Below are 26,916 nucleotides of genomic sequence, written 5' to 3' on the forward strand. Positions count from 1 at the left end.
TTGCTGTAGAAATGTTTTCATGTTTTTCTATAGAAAACCTTTTGGTACAATTCCTTTATTTAGACAATGGGCCTTATGAATAAAGTTGAGCATATGCTTCATTTTCTATGAATAATCGTGAGCAAAACCTATGCACCATGTTCATGAGCATATGCTCAGTTTTTATTCATACTGCCAATAATTCATGCTCAAAACACTGCACAATAAACACTGAAAGATGATCGTTATTTTGATTTAATGGCTATTTCTCAATAATCGATTAAAAAAAAGCATCGAGTTTGGGGAATGAATTTAATAAACCATATAACATTTTCATCAATAATTTTTACTTAGGCATACATTAATACACATACGATTTCAGTTACAAAACAAGCTGGACTTAGTCATTAATACTATTAGAAGTATTTGATGACAGAGCAAAACCTGCTTCATGCTCAATTTTTATAAGAAAAACACATTCAGTTATTCATTTTATAAACATTATTAATCAAGAATTGACATCGAACATACATACACTATTATTGTCCTACGATATTGATTCTTCACTTTGATATGGCTCTGAATAACATTGATATTTTTATTATTATGAAATGTTAACTTGTTAATTCAAGTTCATTAGAAAAGCAAAAAAAAAAAATTGTTAAATATCGAGTCTACTATGTGTGAAGCAAACAATGTAATACATAGACAAAGTTTTAGGCTGTATCAGATTAATTCATATATATTTGAGTACTTGATAATTACTCAATAAACTGTAATTAAAATGGAGGAAACCTTCATTTTTTGAGAAGCGGTTTGTCACTGGTCGAGCTGATAATCGATTAGATAAGTTTACTGACAACACTATTAGTTTAAACATTATAATGAGGGGAAGAGAAATCAGTGTTTGCCCTAAACATCTTTAACTCCCAAAATTTATTGGTACTTTTCAAAGTAAGATTGTGTCCAAAAATGTTTCAATGGAATTGGAATCATAAATAATACTGTGGATAAAATGAATTCTAAGGGCAATAGTTATATGATGGGTTCCGACCATTTATTGAGAGTGTATTATACTGCACTGTATTGAGGTTCTAAAAGTTAATGCTTCTTAAATATAAAATGACAAAATTCCACAATAAGGTTTGTATAAATTTATAGTCTAATATAAATATTACTTGCAAAGTTTTTTTTATTGCGATTTGAAATTGCTTAATTTCGCAGCAGTCAAAAGAAAATTCGTTGCATCAATAATTTTTCAGCTTAAAATTGAATGTAATAAGAACATTGAACCCTGTTTAATATATCGTATCTCATAGTTTTCAAAATGTACAATAATAAAAAATAATACTTGAGTGAAATGTTTTAGATTTCCTGCTGCCAATAATATTTGCTAAGCTATTTTAATCCGGTTCTGACTAAAATCAATAATAGATGTACAGTCTTGAAAAATATCTGACGGAATTGATTACGTCGTTTTTCCAAATTATTATTTCTCTAATTAACTAAAATAAATATAAGTTAAATAAATAGATCAATAAAAAAATAGTACATCAAATAAAAAATCACTAATCACAAAATTGCTTGTCCTAAACACTCACCAACAAACAAGTAACTTAAATTCTATTATTAATATTAGAATACAATAGCTTTAAGAATAACTTATCAGTGAATCAGTTTGAAAGATACTCTCGAGTATTACGTTATTAGTAAAAATACATTTTGGTAAAACAAAATATGAGTTACGCCTGCATAAATCATATGGTCGATAATAGGATGATTGGAACATTAATCAGTTCTACTAAAATAACTATGACTAGTTCTCAATGAGTTTACAAGTGAAATGATATTGATTCACAATATGAGCTGATACAATTAAAATGATAGTTAGAACTCTATAGATTAAACTTATTTCCACCATACATTTGTAAAATATAATCAATATAAAAATGATGACATACAACAAAAATGTGTGAATCTATTACTATTCTGTCTTACCTCATTTAAAGTTGTATTAAATTTGAAGCTGCTATGTTAGTCAGAATTATGCTTATAACATTTAATGTGATATCAATTTTAGACGACTGAAATTTAAATATGAATTCCGTGGTCAGTAGTGGACGAACAATACATCAATTACAATATGACTCAATTATTATGAAATTAAATACATGCAAATAACAGCAAGTGAAATTCTAATGTTTTGCCAGATATCAAGTCAAAAAGTTTTGCCAGATAAAATTCGTGTTATGCTATTTATGTGGATTATGAAACGTGGTACTATAATTTACGCATTATCTGGTATAAACACTTAACAGTATTGTTAGGGAACTACATTGCATGTTTAACTTTCTACTAAAATTAGTTCTATTCTCTATTTTAGCACTAGATATATGAACATTAATTCCTACCTAATTTACAAATTGAACTACAGTTTATGAAAAAAATAATAACAATGTCAGCTACTGAAATTCCTTGGAAAGGTCCATACAAAAAATATGGATTTGGATTAGTTCTAGACATATAAAAACGTAATATCATCATCTACATTACATAACGTACATTTACAAAAATTACCACCACATTTCCACCTTATATACATAACGTAATAGTTGCGCACAGTACATTAAGTAAATTTAGTACCTACATAATACAAAGAACTATATTAATCTAACATCAACATTACATTCCAATTATTTCGCTAACAGACAGCATCGAAAAAAGGCAGTGAGAGAGATACATAAATGATATTGGTAATATTATTATTGATTCAGAGTCATTTGAGATTATTTATTTGGAAGGAAGATTTTGTATTATTCGCCGTTCTAAGTCTAAAATCAGTATGGTATAAGTGTTTTACATAATATTATAATATAAATTATTTTCTCAATCTACGAGTGACATGTGAATTTTTAAGAACTATGGAAACAATCCTCTCGTGAAGAATAAATTAGAATGTTCAATGAATTCACTATCACAAGTTTATTTCTACAATTCAACTTTCCAAGCTGAGTCAATAAGTCGTTCAATCACTCGTTTAACCAAGAGCCAGACCAAGAAAACAATGGCTTCTGGATATGGAGATTATTGTGACATAAATTACAGTGAGAAGAAGGAAATAGAATGTGATTGTGAGAGATGAATTGAGGCAGATTGCAGAACTGTAGCGCTAGGATGAAGAAAATCAATAAGAAATTGGGTTGATGGTAGAGATGATATTATGGATTAATGATAGAAATAAAGGTATAGAATGTAGAATTATAGTATTTACAGAGTGGTGATAATGAATATTTTAATAAGAATTCTTCACTATTCGGTTCGAAGTATTAAAATCTTAGCAACAAGAAAAGATCAGTCATTATATGTGATTTGAAAAACCTCTTGGAGGAAAGAAAGCGTTGTGATGTTATTTTGATATGTGTATAAGAATAAATAACATACATTAATAGAAATTACATTTGAAAAACGTTTCTACAATTTATTATAGAAACATCAAACTTTTTTCTTACAAAAGCTCACATCCTAAGGACTCATGTAAGAAATGGAAGATGGGTCACAGTTCAAGCTTCAAGGTAGGTAAAATTTAATCACGAGTTTAATTGGATGGAATAATAAACAATTGGAGTTCAATACAGTAATTATGATACAAAAATTTGATTTGTCTGAGCGAAAATACTATATCAAAAAGTTTATCAAGGGTTAGAAAACATTATACTAATCAAATATTGTTTAAACTTCTGACATAATTACTATTTTATAGTACTTTACAATGCACAAAAATAATTTCAATTTGTTATTGAAATAAGTTTCAAAGTTGAAAATAGAAAACCCATCTTTATAATACTGTAACTAATTCTGTCGTTTCTATTTTGTTTTAAAATTATAAACTGGATATGAATTTCCAAGTACAGGCATGAATTCAAGTTTATAAAATGTATAACACCGATCTAGTTTGATTTTGGGATTATTATTTTTCACTTATAGTACGAGTAATCTATCAAGAAAAGCAGGAATAACAGAGATTCGTTCACTTGCTATAACTAATATTTTTCCTGAAAAACTTTGCATACGTAGACCGTACTTGTTCTATGATGTGCTAAGTAAATATTTTACAAAGATTGGCTGTAACGATTTCTAAAAACGACTTAATAGAATCAATGAGTGTTGAATGTAATCAAGTTTCATCACAATAGTGATGGAACTAAGAACTTTCAATGATGGGGTGTAGAAGTGGTCCTAAAAAGGCACCAAGTGATATTGATACAATGCTTTATGAATAGGGTAGAAATTCTCGTCAGTTGCTCATGCATGATTCTTGAGGGAATTATTCTCTAGTTTCTTATCACGAAGTAGAAAAAGTGAAAAAAATTCTAATGCACTGAAACCTCAGTGATTCATAACTATTTGGAACATAATATTTCGGTGGTAGTATAATTGGTTCAAGGTATTAGTACGGGTTTTTCCTATCGATGTAAGGGAACAGGAGTTTTGATCAATAATCAGTGTCACCTGCGAATCACTCAACTCAAGAACAGCTGTTTCTTTGTATGCAGCTCAAGAAACGGATCAATAGTAGATGATATTCATGTGAGGGATTAGACGTTTTGACCAACAACCAGTGTTAACACCTGCGTATCACTCAACTCAAAAAAAAGTTGTTTCTTTATGTGCAGCTCAAGCTTAGACCAGTTATAGAATAGACATTATACGCCCCATTGTATATTCATACTGAAAGTCGATGACGCCAACATCTACTGCCATATCGCCCGATCGTGACGTCAGCATAGGATAGAAAACTTTTCTGTAGAGTTTGTTTACATTGTTTTCCATAGCAGGTTGTGTCTATTTCAGCGGGAGCGCAGCGGGAGTTCACCATTTTTATAAATAATAATTTACTTCCATCTGAAATAGACAAAAATCTGAAAGTTTTCTATCCGATGCTGACGTCACGATGGGGCGATATGGCAGTAGATGTTGGCTTCAGAGGCTAGACTTCTCAGCGTGTCTATTCTATAACTGGTATAAGAGCTCAAGAAACTGATATTAATAGATGATATTCATGTGAGGGAGAAATTTTTTTGATTAACATTCAGTGATAACAGTTGTAAATCACCCAACTTAACAGTTTCTTTGTATATGCAGCTCAATAAACGGACTAGTAGTATTTAGTAGACGTGAGGGAGTAGAAGTTTTGAAAAGAATAAAGAGTGGGGGGTCAGGTGAATGAGTGTTTAAGGAGGTACATACGGAGGAGGCATCCTGTAGGTGGGTGTGGGCTTGGGTCGAGCGGAATCCCGACTGGAGGTGAAGGGCGGAGGCGGCTGGTAGGGGGAGTCCTCGGTGTCCGACAGGAGAGCGGTGGCAGCGGTGGGGGCGGGGTGGTTGCGCTGGTACTCAGGAGGCGGCAGGGGCGGTTTCTCCTCTTTCATTATCACCGGCGACTTGTTGGTTGGCTCGGGTCTCTCCTCGAGTTCATCCTGGAAAATGACGGGTATCCCCTTGCTGCGGAAGCTCTGTCGTTCGTCCTCGTCGCCGACGCTCATCTTGCCCTGGCGTCGGCGTCGGTACAGGACGCAGGCGACCAGAGCGGCGCAGATCAGCATGGTTGCTATGACAACAGCCGGCACCACCACCGTCACGAGGTACTCGTCGGAGCGTGACACTGGTCGCACCTCGTCGGGCGGCACCAAGGGAGGCTGAGCTATGTGCACCGGCGTCGAGGCGCCCTCGCACAGGCGTGTCGGCGTCAGCGACGCGGTGACCACGTTCAGTTCCGGACCCATTATTGTCTTCGCTCGCATCGACACTCTCTCGTCATCTCCCAGCAACACCTGTCCAATACATTTCACAAACAGATAATATTGTGCCCGATAATTAATTATAGTACCCCTATTACTATAACTATAAGGGCCAAGCCACATGAGGCGTTGTGAGTCGGCAGGGCAGGAAGCTGTCCGATTGGCTGATTGGGTTGGCTTTACAGATAGATTGATAAGCATTCACTACCAACCTGAACAGATGAATCTGGAACTCGTCAAAAAATCTAAATGGTTTACAATTGGAGATTGATTGATTATATGCCTTTATTAGGGCGGAATTAGTACTCCAGGTCCTCTCTGCCATACAACCCTAAATAGAGACATAGGCTATACAGAAGACAGACATAAATGACACAGAACACGATAGAGAATACTGTAGTTTGATCATTAGAATGTAGAATGATCATGTACTCTTTCTTTGAAAGAAATCAATTTTCAGTTTGGCACTAAACTCGCATTCATTCATATCATTTATGAAGTCAGATAGAATGTTGTATAATTGGATACCAGAACTCCTAACGCCAAACTCATTTCACGAGATATTGCATCTAGATTTCATGTGAAATGAGTTTTGCGCCTGGAGTTCTGGTATCCAATTATACAACATTCTATCTGACTTCATAAATGTTATGAATGAATGCGAGTTTAGTGCCAAACTGAAAATGGATTTCTTTATTAAATCTGGCAATTAATTATAGTACTCCTATTACTAGGCTATAATGAACTATTTCTCTACTCGCAGATTCTCCAGTACGTCGGACCTTACGACTTGAGTCGTTTGTCTTGCTCATTGTCACTACTCAAGTTGTCAGTAGCCGAACAACTTTTTTCAAATTGTTATCAAGCTTTCTTGTGATCTTGTCTTTGCAATTAAAGTAATAGAATTAGAATACCTTATTATTGACCGGTATTTTAAACTTTTATATTGTAGAGAATTCTATTTAAAAAAATGTTTAGTCTAAATCGCACCTATCGAGATTTAAAAGAGACAACAAAGTAAAAGAAAAAGAATTTTTGAAAATATTGCTGTTTTGTCATCAAATCCTGAATTGTGAGTTTGGGTTCATTTTAGACGAACACAACACTGAAAATGTTATCTTCAAAATCAAATTTTCTACAATGATATATAATTCCAAATACCGGTCAAAAATAAGGTATCCTATCTCTATTTCTTTAAATTTGAAAAACTACAAGATCATAGAAAAACTTGAGAAAAATTTGAAAAAAGTTGTAGAGTTGTACGGCTACTGCCAACTAAAGTAGTGGCAATGGGCAACACATGCTACTCAAGTCCTAAGGTTCAAGAGGCTGGAGCAAGTGCAAAAGATGAGTTTTCAGCATAATTTGCCCACTATCTTAATAATCATCAAAGTTACAAAATTTTAAATGGTTTCATTAGATGTTTCAGATAATTTAACGTAAGAATTGATCCTCTTGAGGCCACCACAAAATTGCAAAATTGAAAATTTAATTCTTCTGCCATCATTATCTCGGACCTTTCTTCATTATATTGAATTATATTGTATTGAACTGTCAGTCTATTTCAGAAACACTCTGTATAATTGTATTGAACTGTCAGTCTATTTCAGAAACACTCTGTATAATTGTATTGAACTGTCAGTCTATTTCAGAAACACTCTGTATAATTGTATTGAACTGTCAGTCTATTTCAGAAACACTCTGTATAATTGTATTGAACTGTCAGTCTATTTCAGAAACACTCTGTATAATTGTATTGAACTGTCAGTCTATTTCAGAAACACTCTGTATAATTGTATTGAACTGTCAGTCTATTAGACGTGAGGGAGTAGAAGTTTTGAAAAGAATAAAGAGTGGGGGGTCAGGTGAATGAGTGTTTAAGGAGGTACATACGGAGGAGGCATCCTGTAGGTGGGTGTGGGCTTGGGTCGAGCGGAATCCCGACTGGAGGTGAAGGGCGGAGGCGGCTGGTAGGGGGAGTCCTCGGTGTCCGACAGGAGAGCGGTGGCAGCGGTGGGGGCGGGGTGGTTGCGCTGGTACTCAGGAGGCGGCAGGGGCGGTTTCTCCTCTTTCATTATCACCGGCGACTTGTTGGTTGGCTCGGGTCTCTCCTCGAGTTCATCCTGGAAAATGACGGGTATCCCCTTGCTGCGGAAGCTCTGTCGTTCGTCCTCGTCGCCGACGCTCATCTTGCCCTGGCGTCGGCGTCGGTACAGGACGCAGGCGACCAGAGCGGCGCAGATCAGCATGGTTGCTATGACAACAGCCGGCACCACCACCGTCACGAGGTACTCGTCGGAGCGTGACACTGGTCGCACCTCGTCGGGCGGCACCAAGGGAGGCTGAGCTATGTGCACCGGCGTCGAGGCGCCCTCGCACAGGCGTGTCGGCGTCAGCGACGCGGTGACCACGTTCAGTTCCGGACCCATTATTGTCTTCGCTCGCATCGACACTCTCTCGTCATCTCCCAGCAACACCTGTCCAATACATTTCACAAACAGATAATATTGTGCCCGATAATTAATTATAGTACTCCTATTACTAGGCTATAATGAACTATTTCTCTACTCGCAGATTCTCCAGTACCTCGGACCTTACGACTTGAGTCGTTTGTCTTGCTCATTGTCACTACTCAAGTTGTCAGTAGCCGAACAACTTTTTTCAAATTGTTATCAAGCTTTCTTGTGATCTTGTGTCTTTGCAATTAAAGTAATAGAATTAGAATACCTTATTATTGACCGGTATTTTAAACTATGATATTGTAGAGAATTCTATTTAAAAAATGTTTAGTCTAAATCGCACTTATCAGGATTTAAAAGAGACAACGAAGTAAAAGAAAAAGCATTTTCGAAAATATTGCTGTTTTGTCATCAAATCCTGAATTGTGAGCTTTGGATTCGTTTTAGACGAACACATCACTGGAAATGTTATCTTCAAAATCAAATTTTCTACAATGATATATAATTCCAAATACCGGTCAAAAATAAGGTATCCTATCTCTATTTCTTTAAATTTGAAAAACTACAAGATCATAGAAAAACTTGAGAAAAATTTGAAAAAAGTTGTAGAGTTGTACGGCTACTGCCAACTAAAGTAGTGGCAATGGGCAACACATGCTACTCAAGTCCTAAGGTTCAAGAGGCTGGAGCAAGTGCAAAAGATGAGTTTTCAGCATAATTTGCCCACTATCTTAATAATCATCAAAGTTACAAAATTTTAAATGGTTTCATTAGATGTTTCAGATAATTTAACGTAAGAATTGATCCTCTTGAGGCCACCACAAAATTGCAAAATTGAAAATTTAATTCTTCTGCCATCATTATCTCGGACCTTTCTTCATTATATTGAATTATATTGTATTGAACTGTCAGTCTATTTCAGAACACTCTGTATAATGTATTGAACTGTCATCTATTTCAGAAACACTCTGTATATTGTATTGAACTGTCATCTATTTCAGAAACACTCTGTATAATGTATTGAACTGTCAGTCTATTTCAGAAACACTCTGTATAATGTATTGAACTGTCAGTCTATTCAGAAACACTCTGTATAATGTATTGAACTGTCATCTATTTCAGAAACACTCTGTATAATGTATTGAACTGTCATCTATTTCAGAAACACTCTGTATATTGTATTGAACTGTCAGTCTATTTCAGAAACCTCTGTATAATTGTATTGACTGTCAGTCTATTTCAGAACACTCTGTATAATTGTATTGAACTGTCATCTATTTCAGAAACACTCTGTATAATGTATTGAACTGTCAGTATATTTCAGAAACACTCTGTATAATGTATTGAACTGTCAGTCTATTCAGAAACACTCTGTATATTGTATTGAACTGTCATCTATTTCAGAAACACTCTGTATATTGTATTGAACTGTCAGTCTATTTCAGAACACTCTGTATAATGTATTGAACTGTCAGTATATTTCAGAAACACTCTGTATATTGTATTGAACTGTCATCTATTTCAGAAACACTCTGTATAATGTATTGAACTGTCAGTCTATTTCAGAACACTCTGTATAATTGTATTGAACTGTCAGTCTATTCAGAAACACTCTGTATAATGTATTGAACTGTCAGTATATTTCAGAAACACTCTGTATATTGTATTGAACTGTCAGTCTATTCAGAAACACTCTGTATAATTGTATTGACTGTCAGTCTATTTCAGAAACACTCTGTATATTGTATTGAACTGTCATCTATTTCAGAAAAGAATTATGTAAGCTGTGTAAACTAAATTTTAATAAATTTGAATAAAATGTAGTCTTATGTAGTACATTACACCACAAAAATTTGCTGTTTTATGAGGAAATAACTAATAACTCATAAGTTGTAGCTGATTGCAAATAAAACGTGGATTTCATTAACAGCTGTTCCAAAACATCTGATTTATTTTGTTTTAAATAAGAAAATATTTAAAAGAAATTATCAGCTGAAAATTATTTTCAGAAATGTTTTAGCTCACTGTTGAACAAAAAAAAAAAACAAACTGTAAGTTAGGCCTACTGTAACCTCGCTCTGTTTTTTGTTTAATCTATTAACCAGTTATTTGTAACCATTTCACTTTGCTTTTGTGTTAAGTGTTAACTTTTTAAAAAATGGCAGGTAATTTTAGACATTATTCATACTCCGAATTAGCTGAAATGTATTTAATGTATGGAATGGGACACTACTGTAATAGTAAAGAGAACTTTCCTAACCGAGTATGTCCAAGTTCAAGGTTTTTGCCACTATTCATCAATGTCTGTCTGAAACAGATTCTTTGAAATCCAAAGAGCACATTTATGCAGGCAGACCCCGATCTACTATGACTGTTGAGTTAGAAGAACAAGATCTTAATGAAATTCATGAACATCCAGAGAAGAGCACAATAGATTTGTCAGTGCAGTTCAATGTCAATCAATCTATTATTTGGAGGATACTAAAAGAGCAACAATTACATCCATACCACCTCCAGAAAGTTCATACTCTATTGCCACGAGACTGTATTCCCCATGCTGGTATTTGCCGATGGTTTTTAGTAAAACTTGTTTACCCAAACTTTTTAACAACTGTTTTATTTACCGACGAGGCACACTTTACAAGAACAGCTATCGTTAACGTCCACAACCAACATATTTGGGCAGCTGAGAATCCTCATACCATCAATCCTAATCTTCCACAACATCAGTTTTCAGTAAACATTTGGGCAGGGATCATAGGAATCTACTTCTGTTCGAACTTCCTCCCAGGCTTAATGGCATAATCTACTAGTCTTTTGGTATAAGTTCAATGTCATTAAGATATGCTAATTTCATATAAAAAAAAACTTTTCATAAAAAACCGAATATCTAATTTGAAATCAGCTACAACTTATGAGTTATTAGTTCTCTCCTCATAAAAAGCAAATTTTTGTGGTGTAATGTACTACATAAGAATACATTTTATTCAACTTTTATCAAAATTTAGTTTACACAGCTTACATAATTCTTTTCAGAATTAAATCATCTAAAATTTTTATTGCAAAAAATTATTTGTTTACTGGTCATTAAAGAAAGTTATTGGGCATCAAACGTAGAAGTCTGTGTTTTTCTACTTAGAGTTCTTGCATATTTCAACTTTTTTCTCAAAAACTACTCACACTACAGCTTCCAGACTAGTTTTATTCAATTTTTCAGATATTTTTCCATATGGATCCAGCATAAGTTTTTCAAAAACTAGTCCCCAAACATCGGTGTATTTCACCAGAGGAACTGAATTCCGGGCGAAATCTTTCACCCTGTATAGCTCGCTAATGAAGCGTTTATGGATATATGTTTATAAGAACTTTTTTTTCTTATTTTTACCTCTACTATCACGTATTAAATTATTTTACCATAATTATGAATCACCCTGTATAATTCAAAATAGCGGTCAACAATAAGGTACGGTATCCTATCTCTATTTCTTTAAATTTGAAAAACTACAAGATCATAGAAAAACTTGAGAAAAATTTGAAAAAAAGTTGTAGAGTTGTACGGCTACTGCCAACTAAAGTAGTGGCAATGGGCAACACATGCTACTCAAGTCCTAAGGTTCAAGAGGCCGGAGCAAGTGCAAAAGATGAGTTTTCAGCATAATTTGCCCACTATCTTAATAATCATCAAAGTTACAAAATTTTAAATGGTTTCATTAGATTTTTCAGATAATTTAACGTAAGAATTGATCGTCTTGAGGCCACCTCAAAATTACAAAATTGAAAATTTAATTCTTCTGCCATCATTATCTCGGACCTTTCTTCATTATTTCGATGTAAGGGAAAACCTCACGAAATTTGTCAGTCTATTTCAGAAACACTCTGTATAATTGTATTGAACTGTCAGTCTATTTCAGAAACACTCTGTATAAATTGTAGTACAGTTTATAAGCTTAATGAGGTTTAATTTAAAGTCAACCGTTAATCATAGGTTATTACTTATTTAAAAGGGATTTATCTATTTATAACAAAATGAAGAACATACCTGGCGCAAAACCTTGATCTGATCGTTGGGACAGGTGTTGGTGGGCAGAGTCCTGTTGTGCCAGGTGATGATGGTTGATCCCGGGGACATGCCACTGCGCACAATCGCCGACGTGTCTTTGTCGCCGAACAGCTCGGCCAACTTCTCGAAGAAATGGCGCTGACTGGCCGGGTTCATCACAAAGTTGTCGTAGTGGATGCCCAGCGTCATGCTGAACTCAACGTTGTACAAGATCTTTCTTGCCGGATGCACTTCCACTATCAGACCATCATTGAACGATAAGCCACCACTGTCTTCGCAAACCTGTCAACCAACAATTAATGCAAACAGATCACTGATAGGTTTACGGAGGATTATTTAGCACAAATAATTACTAGCTACAAAAATTAATCTGTAATTCATAAATTAAAACTAATTATAAATTATTTATTAATGCTTTTTCATAGTTATTAATATTGTTTGTATTTTTTTTTGTGATGCCAACATGAACTTTAGACTTGTGCGTTGGTAATAAGACGGATGATAATGAGATATGAATGGACCTACAGTTTTAGGTGGGTTTCGAACCACCGTCATGTAATTATTTTTGTGTATTGAACTGTATGATGATTGTACATGTTATTTTGTAAACTATGAAATGTTGTATGAATGAATAAATCTACAAGAATTAATCAAATGTACTTGACAGTTCAAGACGTGCATAACGAATAATGCAGATGAATATCAACATCTTAAATTCTAAAATAGCTCTGAAAAATATATTATTTATTAGTTATATACAAAAGACAAAGAGCAGACACACAATTTTTGAATGCTTTTTGTTGTTGTTGTGAAATATCATTATTGAGATTGAGATGGCCCTGAGAGTACGTAATTTGATTACTTTTACCCAGTTGCACAAAAACCTGTTAACTGTAGATCCCGATTAAATGCCATGAGAACCAATCAGAGAAAACTTCTTCACAGAAAATCCTTCCCAGATTAGTTTTCGTGGCATTTAATCAAGATTTACAAATGTAAAAGAAATAATAAGAAAGAATAAATTTAACAGCCTTTTGTGCTACCGGCCTTACTCATATTAGTATAAACATTACCGTAAAGAATGTTATTATCTAAAGCAAAACAAAATAATGTCAAAATAAGTTGTTTTTTTCAAAGTGGATTTTCATTAGTATTTTTTATTTTTGTATTTTTAGCCGGTTCAATGTTTTGTAATAATATTATGTTGTGCGAAATAAATTAATAATTTTTGAATTGAAAAAAAAGGAATTGAATGTATCCACAAAATTTCAGGAATTTTTCTATCCACCAATTTTTCTATCTACCAATTTTGAAAGGATCTGTTCCAAACACTTTTAGGTGCTCATATTTCAGAGTAACGACAGTAAAAATACCCACAGAAATCGGTTCTATTTCGATATCTTGATAGTGTCCTAATAAAAAGCGTTGATGAATGTTACCAGTAAAAAGCTCCCAAAAGCCTGTCGCTCGAACAGAAACTGATGAAAGATTATAAAAACCAGTCCATATGAAAATAATGAATAACATACCAATTGATATTGAGTTCGTCCTGTATCATTTGGATTCGGTATTCCGTAGAACTCTTGATTCTTCACATCGAACTGCAGCCAGTGAGAGAAAGGAATTGCAGATCTATTCATTGTCAATAGAGTCAATTTCAAGTTTCTGACACTGCCATCTTCATGGTCGTAGTAAGAATCCTGTAAATGAGAAAAATAACATCATAATTTGTAAGATACCAATGTTTTTACGACAAAAGCATGTAAACATATATAGCCCCCTGTGGGTTGGGGGAGCTTTAAGTCGATCATCGTACTAAAAAATGTATGGAAAACCAGAATTCACCCACAGTATCCATGCTTGTCGTAGGAGGCGACTAAAATGGACCTCAAGGCAACTCCAGAAGTTGCCTTGCCTTCAAACCCACGGGATCTGCCCCATCAGGGCAGTTTCGGAGGGGCAAAAATAAAAACCCAAGAGACCAGAGATGGGCGAAACTCCAGGCACAAATGTGGGTCAGGAGGCTCAGTCGAGGGTGGCTGGGCGCCGGGCGCCCTAGTGGCAGTTTGGCGTCCCCTCTCTCAGCGGAAGGACCTACAAAAAGGCCAGGAGTGGAACTCACGTAGGTCACGAGGACTAATCAGTCTGAAGAGACTGCCAAGCATATCACACTGGATTGCGACAAGGATTGCAACCAGGTAATGAATGGAATGTTAGTATAGGGAAAAACTCCTAGTTCTTGTAAAGGACATAGGTATTGGTTTGCCTAACTAACATACTACTTGGGAACACAATAAGCTTCGGTTGACGTGTGGGGTTCTTTGAACCTTTGGATCCTTGAATCCGTCCCTTCAAAAACAATAAACAATAATAAACATATATAATATTTTTGTCAGAACTTTGGAGTGAATATCGAAGCATGGAAGGAATTTTTGGAGATACAGTTATCGCTAACAGACTCCACAAAAGGATAGAGATTATATTGTGCAATAATGATTATTTGCAATACTCTCCATAGAAAACATTTTTTAATGAGTACAAACAAGTCCAAAGGGTGATTCATTTACAAGTTGTAATCGATGAGTTAGTGCATTTGCAGAGACTACAGTCTCTCTTATGAAGTTTTTTAAACGTTGATGAATTGAGCGTGATTAATTATTAGGTAGTTAGTTTATTTATTTATTGGTTTTCTCTAATACAACTTACGCTTTTAAGCGATATTTGTTTTTAAGATGCGACTCAGGAGGGGCAATTTTCAAGCATGGCCACTCACCACAAGTGTGTCGAGCATATTATGAGTATTCCAAATTTTTGTTATTTGTGTTTATTATCTAAAATGATCAAAACATCTCAAATAATATTAGCATTTATTGACATTTACAAGCCAAAACCTAACCTCCCTAACCTTTGCTTTTACCTTTAAAACCTGATACACTAAGCAAATTGAAATCTCGCAGATCTGATTTCCTGTTTGCCAGCAGCTACTAACATAAAATAAACAACCAACAACAAACAAACTACTGAAAAATTACAAAATATGCCGATAAAAAAATAATTTTACCTCAAATAGATCAGCAGAGAAAAAAAAACAACAAAAAATAGGAGATACAAAAACCTAACCTCAAAAATGTTGTTCAAAGCCTTTCGCTGATGACATAACTTGTATGACGAGCATGTGTGTACACACATGTTCAACACACTTGTCCTGTCGTTAGTTGCCATCCTAACATACCTATTATGGAGTACACAGAGTTTCTAGCTAAAATATGAGAGAGTCGATGAATGAAGAACACAAGATCAAGTAGCATAATTCCACAGCCACATGTTGGCTCAGCCTGGTAAAGGTGCAATTCCTTACGAAGGGCAATGAAGGCAATCCACACACTGGCGCTGGTCGACATTGGCCTTCATTGGGCCAACATGTAGAGGCGGTATAACTTAGTTTATGGGAATAGAAAACTATTAAATATTAGATGTAGTTTATTAACAAGTTCATACGAATAGAAAACTAATTAGTGTCAGATGTGACTTACGCCTGGCACAGTGTACACAAGCAGCTCGCCGACCGTTGCATTGAGCAGGTCGATGGAGTTGCGACGAGTGGGAGGAAAGTTGACGGTCTGTGGAGGGGGCTCGGGCACCCCCACCCCCTTGTCGGTGCGTTGACACTGGCCACGCCCCTCCCACGTCACACGCAGTACATCCAGTTCAGGCAGGAATGTCGACTTCACCACAGATCGCGGCTTGTCTTCACCTTCGCTCAGTACCTGCCGACAACAACACAACACTCTTCACAACACATTCAACCCAACAGAAACCTAGTTTCCAAATCAATTCTTGGAATAAAAAATCTAAGTACCATCTTTTAAATTTACTCACATGTTTCAACATTAATGTCATATTATGCTAGTGAGTGAATAAAATAAATTATTAAAAATATAGCATACTGTACGAGGGTTATTGTTTTCAACATCCGATTGGTTATAAATAATAGACGAATGTATTCAAGTATTGAGTATATAACACTAAAATTAACTTAATTAATTTACTTATGATTATTCTCAAAGATAATTGCCGTGAAGGCTGAGGCATGCCAGTGAACCAGCCTACCAAAACCCTCTTCATAAAATTCTGCCGCCAAATGTGTTCAAGTTGGCCATGACGTCGTTGTGGAGCTCCTAGTTAGTTCAAGAGCTCTGCCCTCAGTCATGTTTTGAGTTTAGAGAAAAGGTATAAGTTACTAGTGACCAAGTCAGGCTTGTATGGTGGGTGATCGAAATGATCCCAATTGATTTGTCTGAGAAGCCTCACCAGCACTGTCAGGCCAAGTTGTCATAGATCACAAACGATTTCCGAAGTCATTTCAACTGACGTCTTTGATTTTCCGACTACATTCACGCACAACATCATCACTTACAACGTTTCTACGTAAAATTCGATAGCTCTTCATTAGATTTTTGCAGAACTACTGCCTTTAGCTTGCAAAAACAAATAACGCTACACGACTATCTCTTGAAGGCAGACTCGAGTGAGACGGCCAAATTTAGGGGTCTATAGCTCGACAACAATCGACGATCTGGTCGCACCGATCACAGAGCGTTTGGTGGAGATTATAAGCTGTTCAGCGTTGTGATAATCACCCTCCTACCGCTCGTCTGTGTCTTATGATATGAGATTGGAAGGTTGCTAAAAATGTCCCTTGTATAAATAGAGCATTTGATAAGAGGTATTTTTACTTTCCTTGCCCTATTACCATAGGTAAGTAAAGTATTGCTTTCCGCAAAAAATTAAGGTACCCGAATTTCTAAATTTCTATACGTTTCAAGGTCCCCTGAGTGCAAAAAAGTAGTTTTTGGGTATTGGTCTGTATGTGCGTGCGTGCGTGTGTGTGTGTGTATGTGTGTGTGTGTGTGTGTGTGTGTGTGTGTGTGTGGTGTGTGTGTGTGTGTGTGTGTGTGTGTGTGTGTGTGTGTGTATGAGTGTATGTGCGTCTGTGTACACGATATTTCATCTCCCAATTAACGGAATGACTTGAAATTTGGAACTTAAGGTCCTTACAATATAAGGATCCGACACGAACAATTTCAATCTAATGCAATTCAAGATTGCGGCTAAAATGGCGAAAATGTTCTCAGAATAGGGGTTTTCGCGATTTTCTCGAAAATGGCTCCTACAATTTTGATCAAATTTATACCTAAAATAGTCATCGATAAGCTATATCAACTGCCACAAGTCCCATATCTGTAAAAATTTCAGGAGCTCCGCCCCATCTATGCAAAGTTTGATTTTAGATTCCCAATTATCAGGCTTCAGATACAATATAAAAAAAATTCCAAGTGGAAAAGATTGAGCATGAAAATCTCTACAATCAATGTTTTGTAACATATTCACCTAATATTTAAAATAAGCTCGAAATTTGAGAAAATGTTATTATTTCAATTGCAAACTGTTGGCAACTGTTGATTCTATTAAATCATTCACTATGAGGAGATAGCAGACTCCGTGTGTCTCCAGCGTTATTGTCCTGTCACCAGCTGGCTTGGATCTTTGAATAGTTGAGATGCGCGTGAGCACTAGCGTCAGGTGATAAATTTTCGGCAAGGAAAGTTGTATGAGTGCGCTACACCAGATTTTTTGATCTTGTTACATACTGTTTGATAGAAGATATTTTAGTGTTATAGCATCAAACAGGTTTTATTTTGATGAGGATGATGCCCACATAAGCTCCAGGCTTGTGCGTGGATAATGAGAATCAAGATTTCTTTATTGCCGCATCATCAAACATGATACAAAGAGTTGACATTTCACAAATAAAAATTCTACAAAGACTTTTTATAAATAAAATGAAACGCATGCATATAATAGCCTACAACCTAAAACCTAGATGGATAATAATTAGAGATGAGTGAACTTACAGATTAAGGTGATTTCCAGCAGTTTTTATTTTTTACCTTCATTTGTTATTATCTATGTTATATTCTATACTATAGACTATTGTTGTTGTTGATGTTGTAGCAACTTCGGGAACCCTGTTATATCACTCCTCCTCCGTCTCAAAGCCCAGGAAGCGGGCCACCCCACAGGGGTATTACACTATAGACTATTATCTTAGTTGATATACTTATATTGAAGTTTCAGATTTATTTTTCTTTCTGAATCTTGTAATTTCTAAAGTAGCTGTTTTAGAGTAAGTTATTGAAGTAAATAAAAATGAATCAATCACGTTTTTAATATGAAGTAAATATTAGCATAGAGAAACAATAGCATACTTCTCTATGATTGTGGATAGGGCGAAGGAGATAATTAGTTATTGCATTGAAGTGTAACAGAATTCAAATATAAGAAATTGAGTAGCATTAGTAGACATAGTAACATATTGGAACACTCGTACTTACATTGATTAGATTTTGTATCTCTTGCCTAGGACAGGGAGAAATGCGCGAGAGAGAGTCGTTGGTCCAAGAGAATGAGGTAGCGTTCATCGATAGAACAGTTATATGAGAACTGTCTGTGTTATTGTACACTTTGACTAGGCGATTGAGTATCAGTAAGTGTACATCCAATGGCAGCATTTGTTCCTGCAAAGAAAATAAGACAAATCTTGAACCAAAATGCAATAAAACTACAATTGGTGAATTAGTCGAAACGTAAACCAACATGCAATGAAAATGCATCTAAAGAAGTAGAGAGTTTTCTGAAGAATGTACAGTAATTCAAAAGTTTATCAATTAAAACTGATAATCAATCACATGGAGCTTCCTCCTCGATTTATACTAGGCCTAACTTGAAATTTCAACACTCCCAATAATTATTAATGACAGAATTTTATAACATTGTAAGTGTTTGGTGTTACAAAATGTGACCGAACATTGTGTAAAAAACAATGAACAATTTATTAAATAAATTGACAGTTTATTCATAAAATGTCAATTCAAGCCAAACAATGTTGAGTTATTTAACGTTATCAAAATAAGTAAAATATATTGATTTTTTTTTCATTTTTTGTATAATGTATTAGAATTAGGTTGTTTCATATTCCTTGATTTTGAAAATAATCTCCCATCTAGAATAGGAGAATGAATGACCAATTATGAATTGTGTATGCAGACATAATGTACAGAAAGATTTATTTATGAATGCCATTAATGTCTCGACTCCGAGATCAACCATAAATAAGTTTGCACATCAAAATACAAAAACAAATACAATTCATGACTCTAGTAATTCTAACACAGTATAATTAACTGCACACAACATTACACAAACCTAACCTAAACTAACTTTTAAACTAGTTCAAAATAATTCGATCTCTATCTTCTGATAATGTCTTGATGTTGGCGCAGTTTGTGAATGTGGAACACGTAGACCTACATCTCGAATAGGAATATTCATAGAAAGTTATCAAACTTTCTTCAAACTGAGAATAATGATAATACTGAGATTTAAAAGCCACTTTGAATCAGATGAAAATTGATGTACCAATCTTTGTTGAATATTTTTAGTGAAGTTAAGTTTTAGTGCAGTTTTTTACTACTTACGACATTATCCAGCCATGGCTGGAAATGAATGGTGATTTCGTGAGTTATGGTGCGCTGCTGCCTGTGGTTTTGCACGGCAACAACCACTTCATCAGTCACTGATTCACCTTCCGAGTCGGTAGCTTTTATCGTGAAATACCATTTTGAAACGTGCTCTTCCAAAGGCCTGCAACAATCACAAAAAAATACGAGTAAAGAATTATGAATTACGAACGTATTTGATTTGATACAGATTTAATTTACATTTTAATTGTAATTTAGTTTCAAACTGGAGATTCGATAGAGATTTAGTAGATTTAATAGATTTTTTTTTTAAATTTTGAAAAGATTTGGAAATTCAATACAGATTTAGTACATTTGATAGATTTGTAGATTCAATAAAGATGTAGTATTGAAAGGTATAAGTTCAACAGCTATAAAAGCGCACTCTATCACAGAAAATGTTCACAAAAAAGTGAGATATAGAAGGTACAATGCGGCCAAAGGAAGATTGGCAAATGAAATATGTACTGATGAATTTAGAGAAGAAGTTGGCTCTTTACTTATGTTGAAGTAGAGGATCCGAATCGGTTAAATAATTACATTTGCAGGAGCTTGAAATTAGCTTCATTGAGTGGCTCGGAACCCACCCAAATCTGTAAAAACACTCATCACTATCCTCCCCATCACACACGTACAAGCCTAGATCTCATTTGGGCATCACACTCAGCAGAAAATAAATTTCTAACTACAGGAATTTGAAAAGAGCTTATTAGAATGTCCTATTCCACCCTCTAGGTTTCCTAATAATTGCGAAGTATTGCTACGACGCGGACTAGCTACAGCCGGGTATGGGTCGGGGTCGGTGACCGTACTGACTGGTGGAGATACCGGACCTACACTTCTCCCTCTATCCTGATTCTTCACCCTCTGCTTCTTTCGCGAGATTTTTACTTTCAGGGGAAGGGTGTTTGCCCGTGCCGTTGCTGGCCGATTCGGCCCTCGGCTCTTGGAATTCAGGTTGGGTGATAGGGAGATTTGAGGTAACTTTAACCAAGGATACGGATCCGGATATCAGATCCCCACAAGTAATTATATTTGTAAAGGTAGTACGCAATCTGAAACAACTGCGAATTGACGGCGAGCAAGCTGTACCTGCAAGCCCGGGATGTGGTTTTTCTATGAAGTACAAGGTGAGAGCTATGGGGTAAAGGTATGACGGAACTATGGAGTTATTAGTAGTATTTAAGATGTAGTTAAATAGGGCACGGTATAGGGTGTAAGCTATAGAGAATAGGGTGCAGGGTATGAGGTATACGGTATAGGGAACAGAGAATCAATAAGGTTATTATTCTCTACAGCAAATAAATATCTGCTCAATAATCCGCAATCTGAGATTGCGCTCTAGCTCTTAGCAGGCTGGACCTGCTAGCTAAACATAGTATATCTATTTCAATTTTATGATAATTAAAGTTTGGAGGATGAGGTTTCAGGTGTCGGATTTCTGAATCGCGAGCCTGCGGCTGCGAAAGGATTTTCAGCAATTCTGAAACTGCTAAACAGGATTTCCGCGCTAATCTGGTGACTGCGCGCCGGTTATTAAGGGCCAATCTGTGACTGCCCTTAAGGGTATGGGAATCGCTCTCAATTCTCAATCGTCCGAAACGCTTTTAAATTAATAGTCAGTATGTCGACTATTATGAGAGGATAGGAAAGATTTTTCACAGACACAGTCTGTAGAATAATATCGTGAAGACAACAGTCTGTCGTTGTCAGGGTAGGAAAGGATTTTTCCAGGATTTTCCACAAGGAAAATAGCGAGTCAGAGACTCCTAATTCAGGAAAAGATTTCAATAGACTTTTCCAAGTAATTGCCAGTCTAAGGACTACCAAAAGATCGATCTCTAATTTGCAACTGAGATCACGGGAAAATTCGTGAATTTTCCACAGGTAAAGCCAGCAAATAATATTTGCTATTAAAGAAGACAGGTTTCTAAGAATTTTAGAAAGGATTCGCGGTTCTGAAAACCCGCGACTAGGACGATCTCGAATCTGAAACTGAGATCAGGAAGGATTTTAACACAGGAAGAATTGAGAGAAAGAAAGAGAAAGGATGCCGCAGTCTAAAAACTTCGGCGAGGAAGTCCTCAAGCTGTACCTGAGAGCTAGAAGGACTTTAGTAAAGGGAAAGTTGAGAGAAAGAAAGAGAAAGGACGTCGCAGTCTACCAACTTCGACAAGGACGAACTCAAGCTGTACCTGAGTTCTCTAGGAAATGATTGGAATTTTCCTACTAGGTATTACAGCAAGTCAGAAACTGCTAAGAAAAGTTAAAATACTGGGCCACTCTATAGTATGAAAACCAAGCAAGGAAAACTTACTATAAATGATAATAATTTCTCTGCAGGGACAAAAATTAATCGAGAAAACTATTCTCAAAAGGAACAGGGATTTTCCCACAAGAATAAAAATTAATTGAGAAAAACTATTCTTAAAAAGGACAGGGATTTCCCTACAAGAATAAAAATTCAATGGAGAAAAATTACTCTTTAAACTAAAGGCCACCTTACTACAGAGAAGGAAAAATATACGGACTACCAGTCCTGACATACAATTACCTGAATCGACGTGGATGCTGATACGGAGAATAGCGAACCGATTCCCACTTCCCGTATTATAATTAAAAACGTCGTGAAGCGACAGAGTCGAGGCTTATAAATTAAGTACTCAAAAATAATCCGCTATAAGAGCCTAGCTAAATTTCCCACTCAACTATTTGTAGCACAAACTTGAGATCCCTTACAGGTTTCAAACCAAGGATAACACGTTCACCCCCAGTGATACGAATTTAGGAAAAATAGTTGACGAGAAAGAAAAACCCACAAGGGAGTTCTAACTCCGAGTTGTTCGAAACTCGACCTACAATATTCTATGTTAACACAAAATAGAATAATAATTAGTATCGGGAACGTCGTAAGGAGAGGAGATTCGCGACCCGATCTCACGCTCAACCACCGAACAACTGCCCTAAATGAAACCTACAAGGACAGAGAATCCCCCAGGAAAATCCACCTTCAAATACAGTCGGCAATTCGACATACAATATTCCATTCGCTAAAATACAGGATAGAATATTAACCCTCTAGTACACCACTATTAGGAACGCCGCTCGGAACGCAGCCGTACACAAACCCGTTCACCGAACAACTGCCTCTCTCCCAGGTCATCTTGAAGCAGCACCGGGTCGCTGAAAATTAGGAGGCCGGGGGAAAAGAGATTGCCGACCAATGGGAGTCTGAAAAGACGATCACGCCACTGGTCATGTGACAGGGTTTGAATCCACTAGTGCTGATGCTAAGGGTGCAGCTAATGATGACAATGATACTAATTGCTACACTAATTCAGGCCGGTAAACAATATTTCTCACCAGAAATTACAAGAAGAACGATACCAACCCGACTCGGTAGCCGCTTATCGTTTTGATGATACGGCTGCTGCTGCTGCAATACTAAATACGAGAACGCTCAGAGTGGTAAACAAGATCTGGAAATTTCTGGTTATGATGAATCCGCTGCTGATGATGACAGCGGTTGACAGCGATGGTGATGATGCACATACACAACTACAAGTCCAACAAAATATATCTGGAAGTCGACCCTATTCTTATTCTAAAATAGAATAAATTCGCTAATTTTACACTAGACGACGGCTCTCTATCCGTCACAAAAATTCACTTTGTGACAAGCTTTATTTTTAATTATTTAAGAATTGTATTCATACTCTATAATTTTAGAAATTTTCGACTAATTGAAGTAGCTAACCAGTATGCCCCCCTTCTTAACAGAGTTTTGTATAATTTTCATCTTCGGACGATTTACAAACATGAGCTACCACATCTTCAAAATATGTTTAATACACGTTTAATTTACAGAGAGCGAATTGTTTGTGAATTCTTAGTTGTGAAAAGAATTCAATGCCAATAATGTTGAGAAAACTGTTTTTGAACAATTGTTTCAAAAAATTTTGTTCATTAAATTGTTTTTGAACAACTGAAAAGAATCTTGCTTGAACGAGATGTTTTGATAGACGGCCAATAGTGACTGAAAAAAGATATTTGAAAAGAATTGATAAAAAATAATAGATATTCTACTTACAGTGCGTAAATAATGAGTGACTTTGGGTTGAATTGTATCCACGACGATCGTTCGAGATGCGTTTTCTCATTTGTGAGAAAATCGATTGTCAGTTTTTTTGTATTTCCATCTTCCAAATCGCTGAATGTGTTGTCAGGTATTACATGCCTGTTGACAAGAAACAAGTATCATTGGAATTGGTGGCTACTTATTAAGACCCAGAGGTAGAATTGGAATTTTTCTTAGGAGCTTTTGCAAAGATTCAGAGATAATGATTTTTCTCATATGAATTTCCAATGATTTTTCTCAAATTGATTTTTATATTTATTCGCAGATAAGTACCACATATAGAATGCATATATTCTATGTCTTTCTATTTCAAGACAAGTTACAAACCATATCCACTACACTGGACACTAACAAAGAAGAAACACTGTTTCCAGAACCAAAGCTCAAGAAGCGTATATTGGAGCCCAGCATACCATTTCAAAGTATGCTCACTTACATAAATTAGACAGATATCAATAATCCTGAATTCTGATTAGAATCATAATTATTAATTTTGTCTCTCTATTTTTGATTATTGATCATAGAGGACGTTTCTCACAGAGGTGATAGCTTGTATTTAAATGAATGAATTTGAATATATTCATTCTAAATTTCAAACAAGGCAATAATAGTTATCAAATATACTAGCCTATCCATTAGCAGTAAAAATAGAAATAAAGTTGATGGTTTCTTGATTCATTCCGAGCTGCTATGTATTAACTCACTTTTTTCTATGTATTTAAACACATTTCCGGTCGGCACTGTTGAAAATGATCGCTAGACGGTCGAAAGTACTTCAGTCAGTAAGTGAAAAAGTTTTTAATTATTTACTTAATAATTGACTGCATGTCGTGTTTAAATACATAGAAAAAAGTGTAGAAATAAAGTATTATACTAGACTTAACATCAGACATCATTAGCAAAAGAAAAAGATACTTCACTGGTGAGAGAAATGAATTGAAGTAACTCTGGAAAAATCAATAATATTAGTTCTTGGAACTAATTAAGTAGACATAACTTTTTATGAGCGCTCAAAGTTGAAAGTTGAAGTGAATTCGTTGAGTTCAAAGCCAAATTTCAAAAAGTTTATAAAAACTTCAAAAGCGTCAAAGGAACAAATCATATCCTTGGAGTTGGATTTTAATAGTTTTCTAATTGTTTAAGTTTTTCAAAAATATAGAAAAATCGATCCATCTCAAAAACTAAGGTCGGTGTAAGAGAATATTTATTACTGGACATTTTTATTGCTAATTTCATGTAGAATCTATGTCCTTTTGGCTGTTACACCTTTCGTGGGACACTCTGTATACAGTAGTGATGTTCCATCATTATTTATTTAGCAATAAATATTATAATATGTATTATTATGTGCCTTTCCTCATGTTAAGTACAGGGTTCGGCAGTGAATCAGGCGATTTTGAAATAACTGTTAAAAATCGATGAAGCTATTGAAAAAACTCTTATTCGTATCACCGTAATCTACATAGAAAAGCATTATAATTAAATTTACAATATTGTTCATTTCTTGAAAATTACGTCGGCAAGGTAACGTCCTTCTCTCGCAGCTTCCTAACTACGCGTTTGGTAATAAGCCTTCACGGCGAATGCACGTTGTGTATTGCTGCAAGTCTCCATTGTTACTGAAATGCGTTGAGTTGAAAATGCGTCTTTCATCTTCAACACTCGACTCTCACACCCACCCCCCCCCTCCTTCAGATCCTTACATTCCACCAGTACACTCTCACTCAGCTGATTCATTCTCAGCGCATCCATGAATGCCAGAAGAGAGAAGGACATAACCTTGCCGACGTAAATTTCAAGAAATTAACAATATTGTAGATTAAAAAATAATGCTTTTCTTTATTGATTACGGTGATAACAATAAAAGTTTTGTTAACAACTTCATCGATTTTTAATATTTCAAAATCGCCCGATTCACTGCCGGACTCTGTATTTGTACACAACACAATGTGATAAATAAATAATAATACAGTGTATTCATACGAATACTAATGTTCTGGATTACGATTAAATGAAAACTCACATAAGTAGTTTTCCAGCAGTTACAGCCAGCTGCGGCAGTCTTTCGGAGATTCGTGGAGGGAAATTCTTTGGGTCCTCGACGTCAGTTTCTTTAGTGTAGTCGATTGCTTTGGTGACATCAGTCGGTGTGTTGGACAGGAACGGGGTTACAGTGGTCGACGAGTTGTCCATTGTGTATGTGGTCGACGTTTGCAACTCATTTTCTCCCAGAGGTTCTGTCTCCTAAAGGAAAACAAGCATGGTTGAACAAAATCGATCTAGCATTACAAATATATTATCGAAATTGGAAGTTAAAGAGTAAGTTTAATTAAAATGGACTACTATATATTATGATGAACATTTATCTAAAGGGGTTGACAACAATATTCAAAGTTGAATGTTCAGGAATTACAATAGTCAAATAATACAATGAACAAACTTGAATAGAATACATTTCTAATACATAATATTTGTCACATAATGATTACTTCCCTATGGCTGTTGTGTATTTTCTTATTTTACGATTTTGCAATTTCCAATGTCATAGGGGTATTCACAATATTGTTTTAGCCAGCTAAAGTGCTATTCGATAACTCTGGATTGTGAACGCCCCATCTAAAACCAACTGCTATATATTTATGCTATACAGTAACTATATTATTTGGGTAATATAGTTACTGTATTATGCTAACTGCAATAGAGCTCCAAGCGGATAATTAGTGTAACATAAAGTTGGTTTGAAAAAGTAAGATTATAAACATATGGCTGCCGTTTTAACAGAGATAGCTAGAGTTAGCGGACTCAAACCTGCGCTATCTGCTATCTCGTCTGTTATTTTTTTTCTAACGTACCACTATATCATTGAGTTAACACAGACTTAGCAAATAGCTGGAGATAGCGA

The 26,916-nt window shown here is 35.5% G+C and overlaps 2 protein-coding genes across 2 annotated transcripts in view; both read right to left on the minus strand.

The window, feature by feature from the left end:
- Positions 1–4,969: 4,969 nt before the first annotated feature.
- On the minus strand, positions 4,970–5,831 carry LOC120349796 (dystroglycan-like). Its single transcript, XM_039420543.1, has one exon. The coding sequence runs from the start codon at positions 5,778–5,780 to the stop codon at positions 5,211–5,213; it is 570 nt and encodes a 189-aa protein (XP_039276477.1). The 5' UTR covers positions 5,781–5,831; the 3' UTR covers positions 4,970–5,210.
- LOC111049965 (dystroglycan) overlaps positions 4,970–26,916 on the minus strand; it is a 33,562-nt gene continuing 11,615 nt past the window's right edge. Inside the window, exons 7-15 of the mRNA XM_039420538.1 lie at positions 26,038–26,258; positions 23,967–24,113; positions 19,835–20,000; positions 18,692–18,874; positions 15,830–16,063; positions 13,826–13,996; positions 12,276–12,578; positions 7,638–8,254; positions 4,970–5,193 (exon numbers count right to left, since the gene is read on the minus strand). Of these exons, the coding sequence (XP_039276472.1) occupies positions 7,655–8,254; positions 12,276–12,578; positions 13,826–13,996; positions 15,830–16,063; positions 18,692–18,874; positions 19,835–20,000; positions 23,967–24,113; positions 26,038–26,258 (2,025 nt within the window). The 3' untranslated portion in view covers positions 4,970–5,193; positions 7,638–7,654. The remainder of the gene's footprint in view (positions 5,194–7,637; positions 8,255–12,275; positions 12,579–13,825; positions 13,997–15,829; positions 16,064–18,691; positions 18,875–19,834; positions 20,001–23,966; positions 24,114–26,037; positions 26,259–26,916) is intronic.

This window comes from Nilaparvata lugens, chromosome 2 (genome assembly GCF_014356525.2).
Source record: "Nilaparvata lugens isolate BPH chromosome 2, ASM1435652v1, whole genome shotgun sequence".
In the NCBI taxonomy this organism is placed as follows: Eukaryota; Metazoa; Arthropoda; class Insecta; order Hemiptera; family Delphacidae; genus Nilaparvata; species Nilaparvata lugens.

Excerpts from the sequence above, each read along its gene's own strand:
- LOC120349796 (XM_039420543.1), bottom strand. The coding sequence starts at position 5,780 with ATGCGAGCGAAGACAATAATGGGTCCGGAACTGAACGTGGTCACCGCG.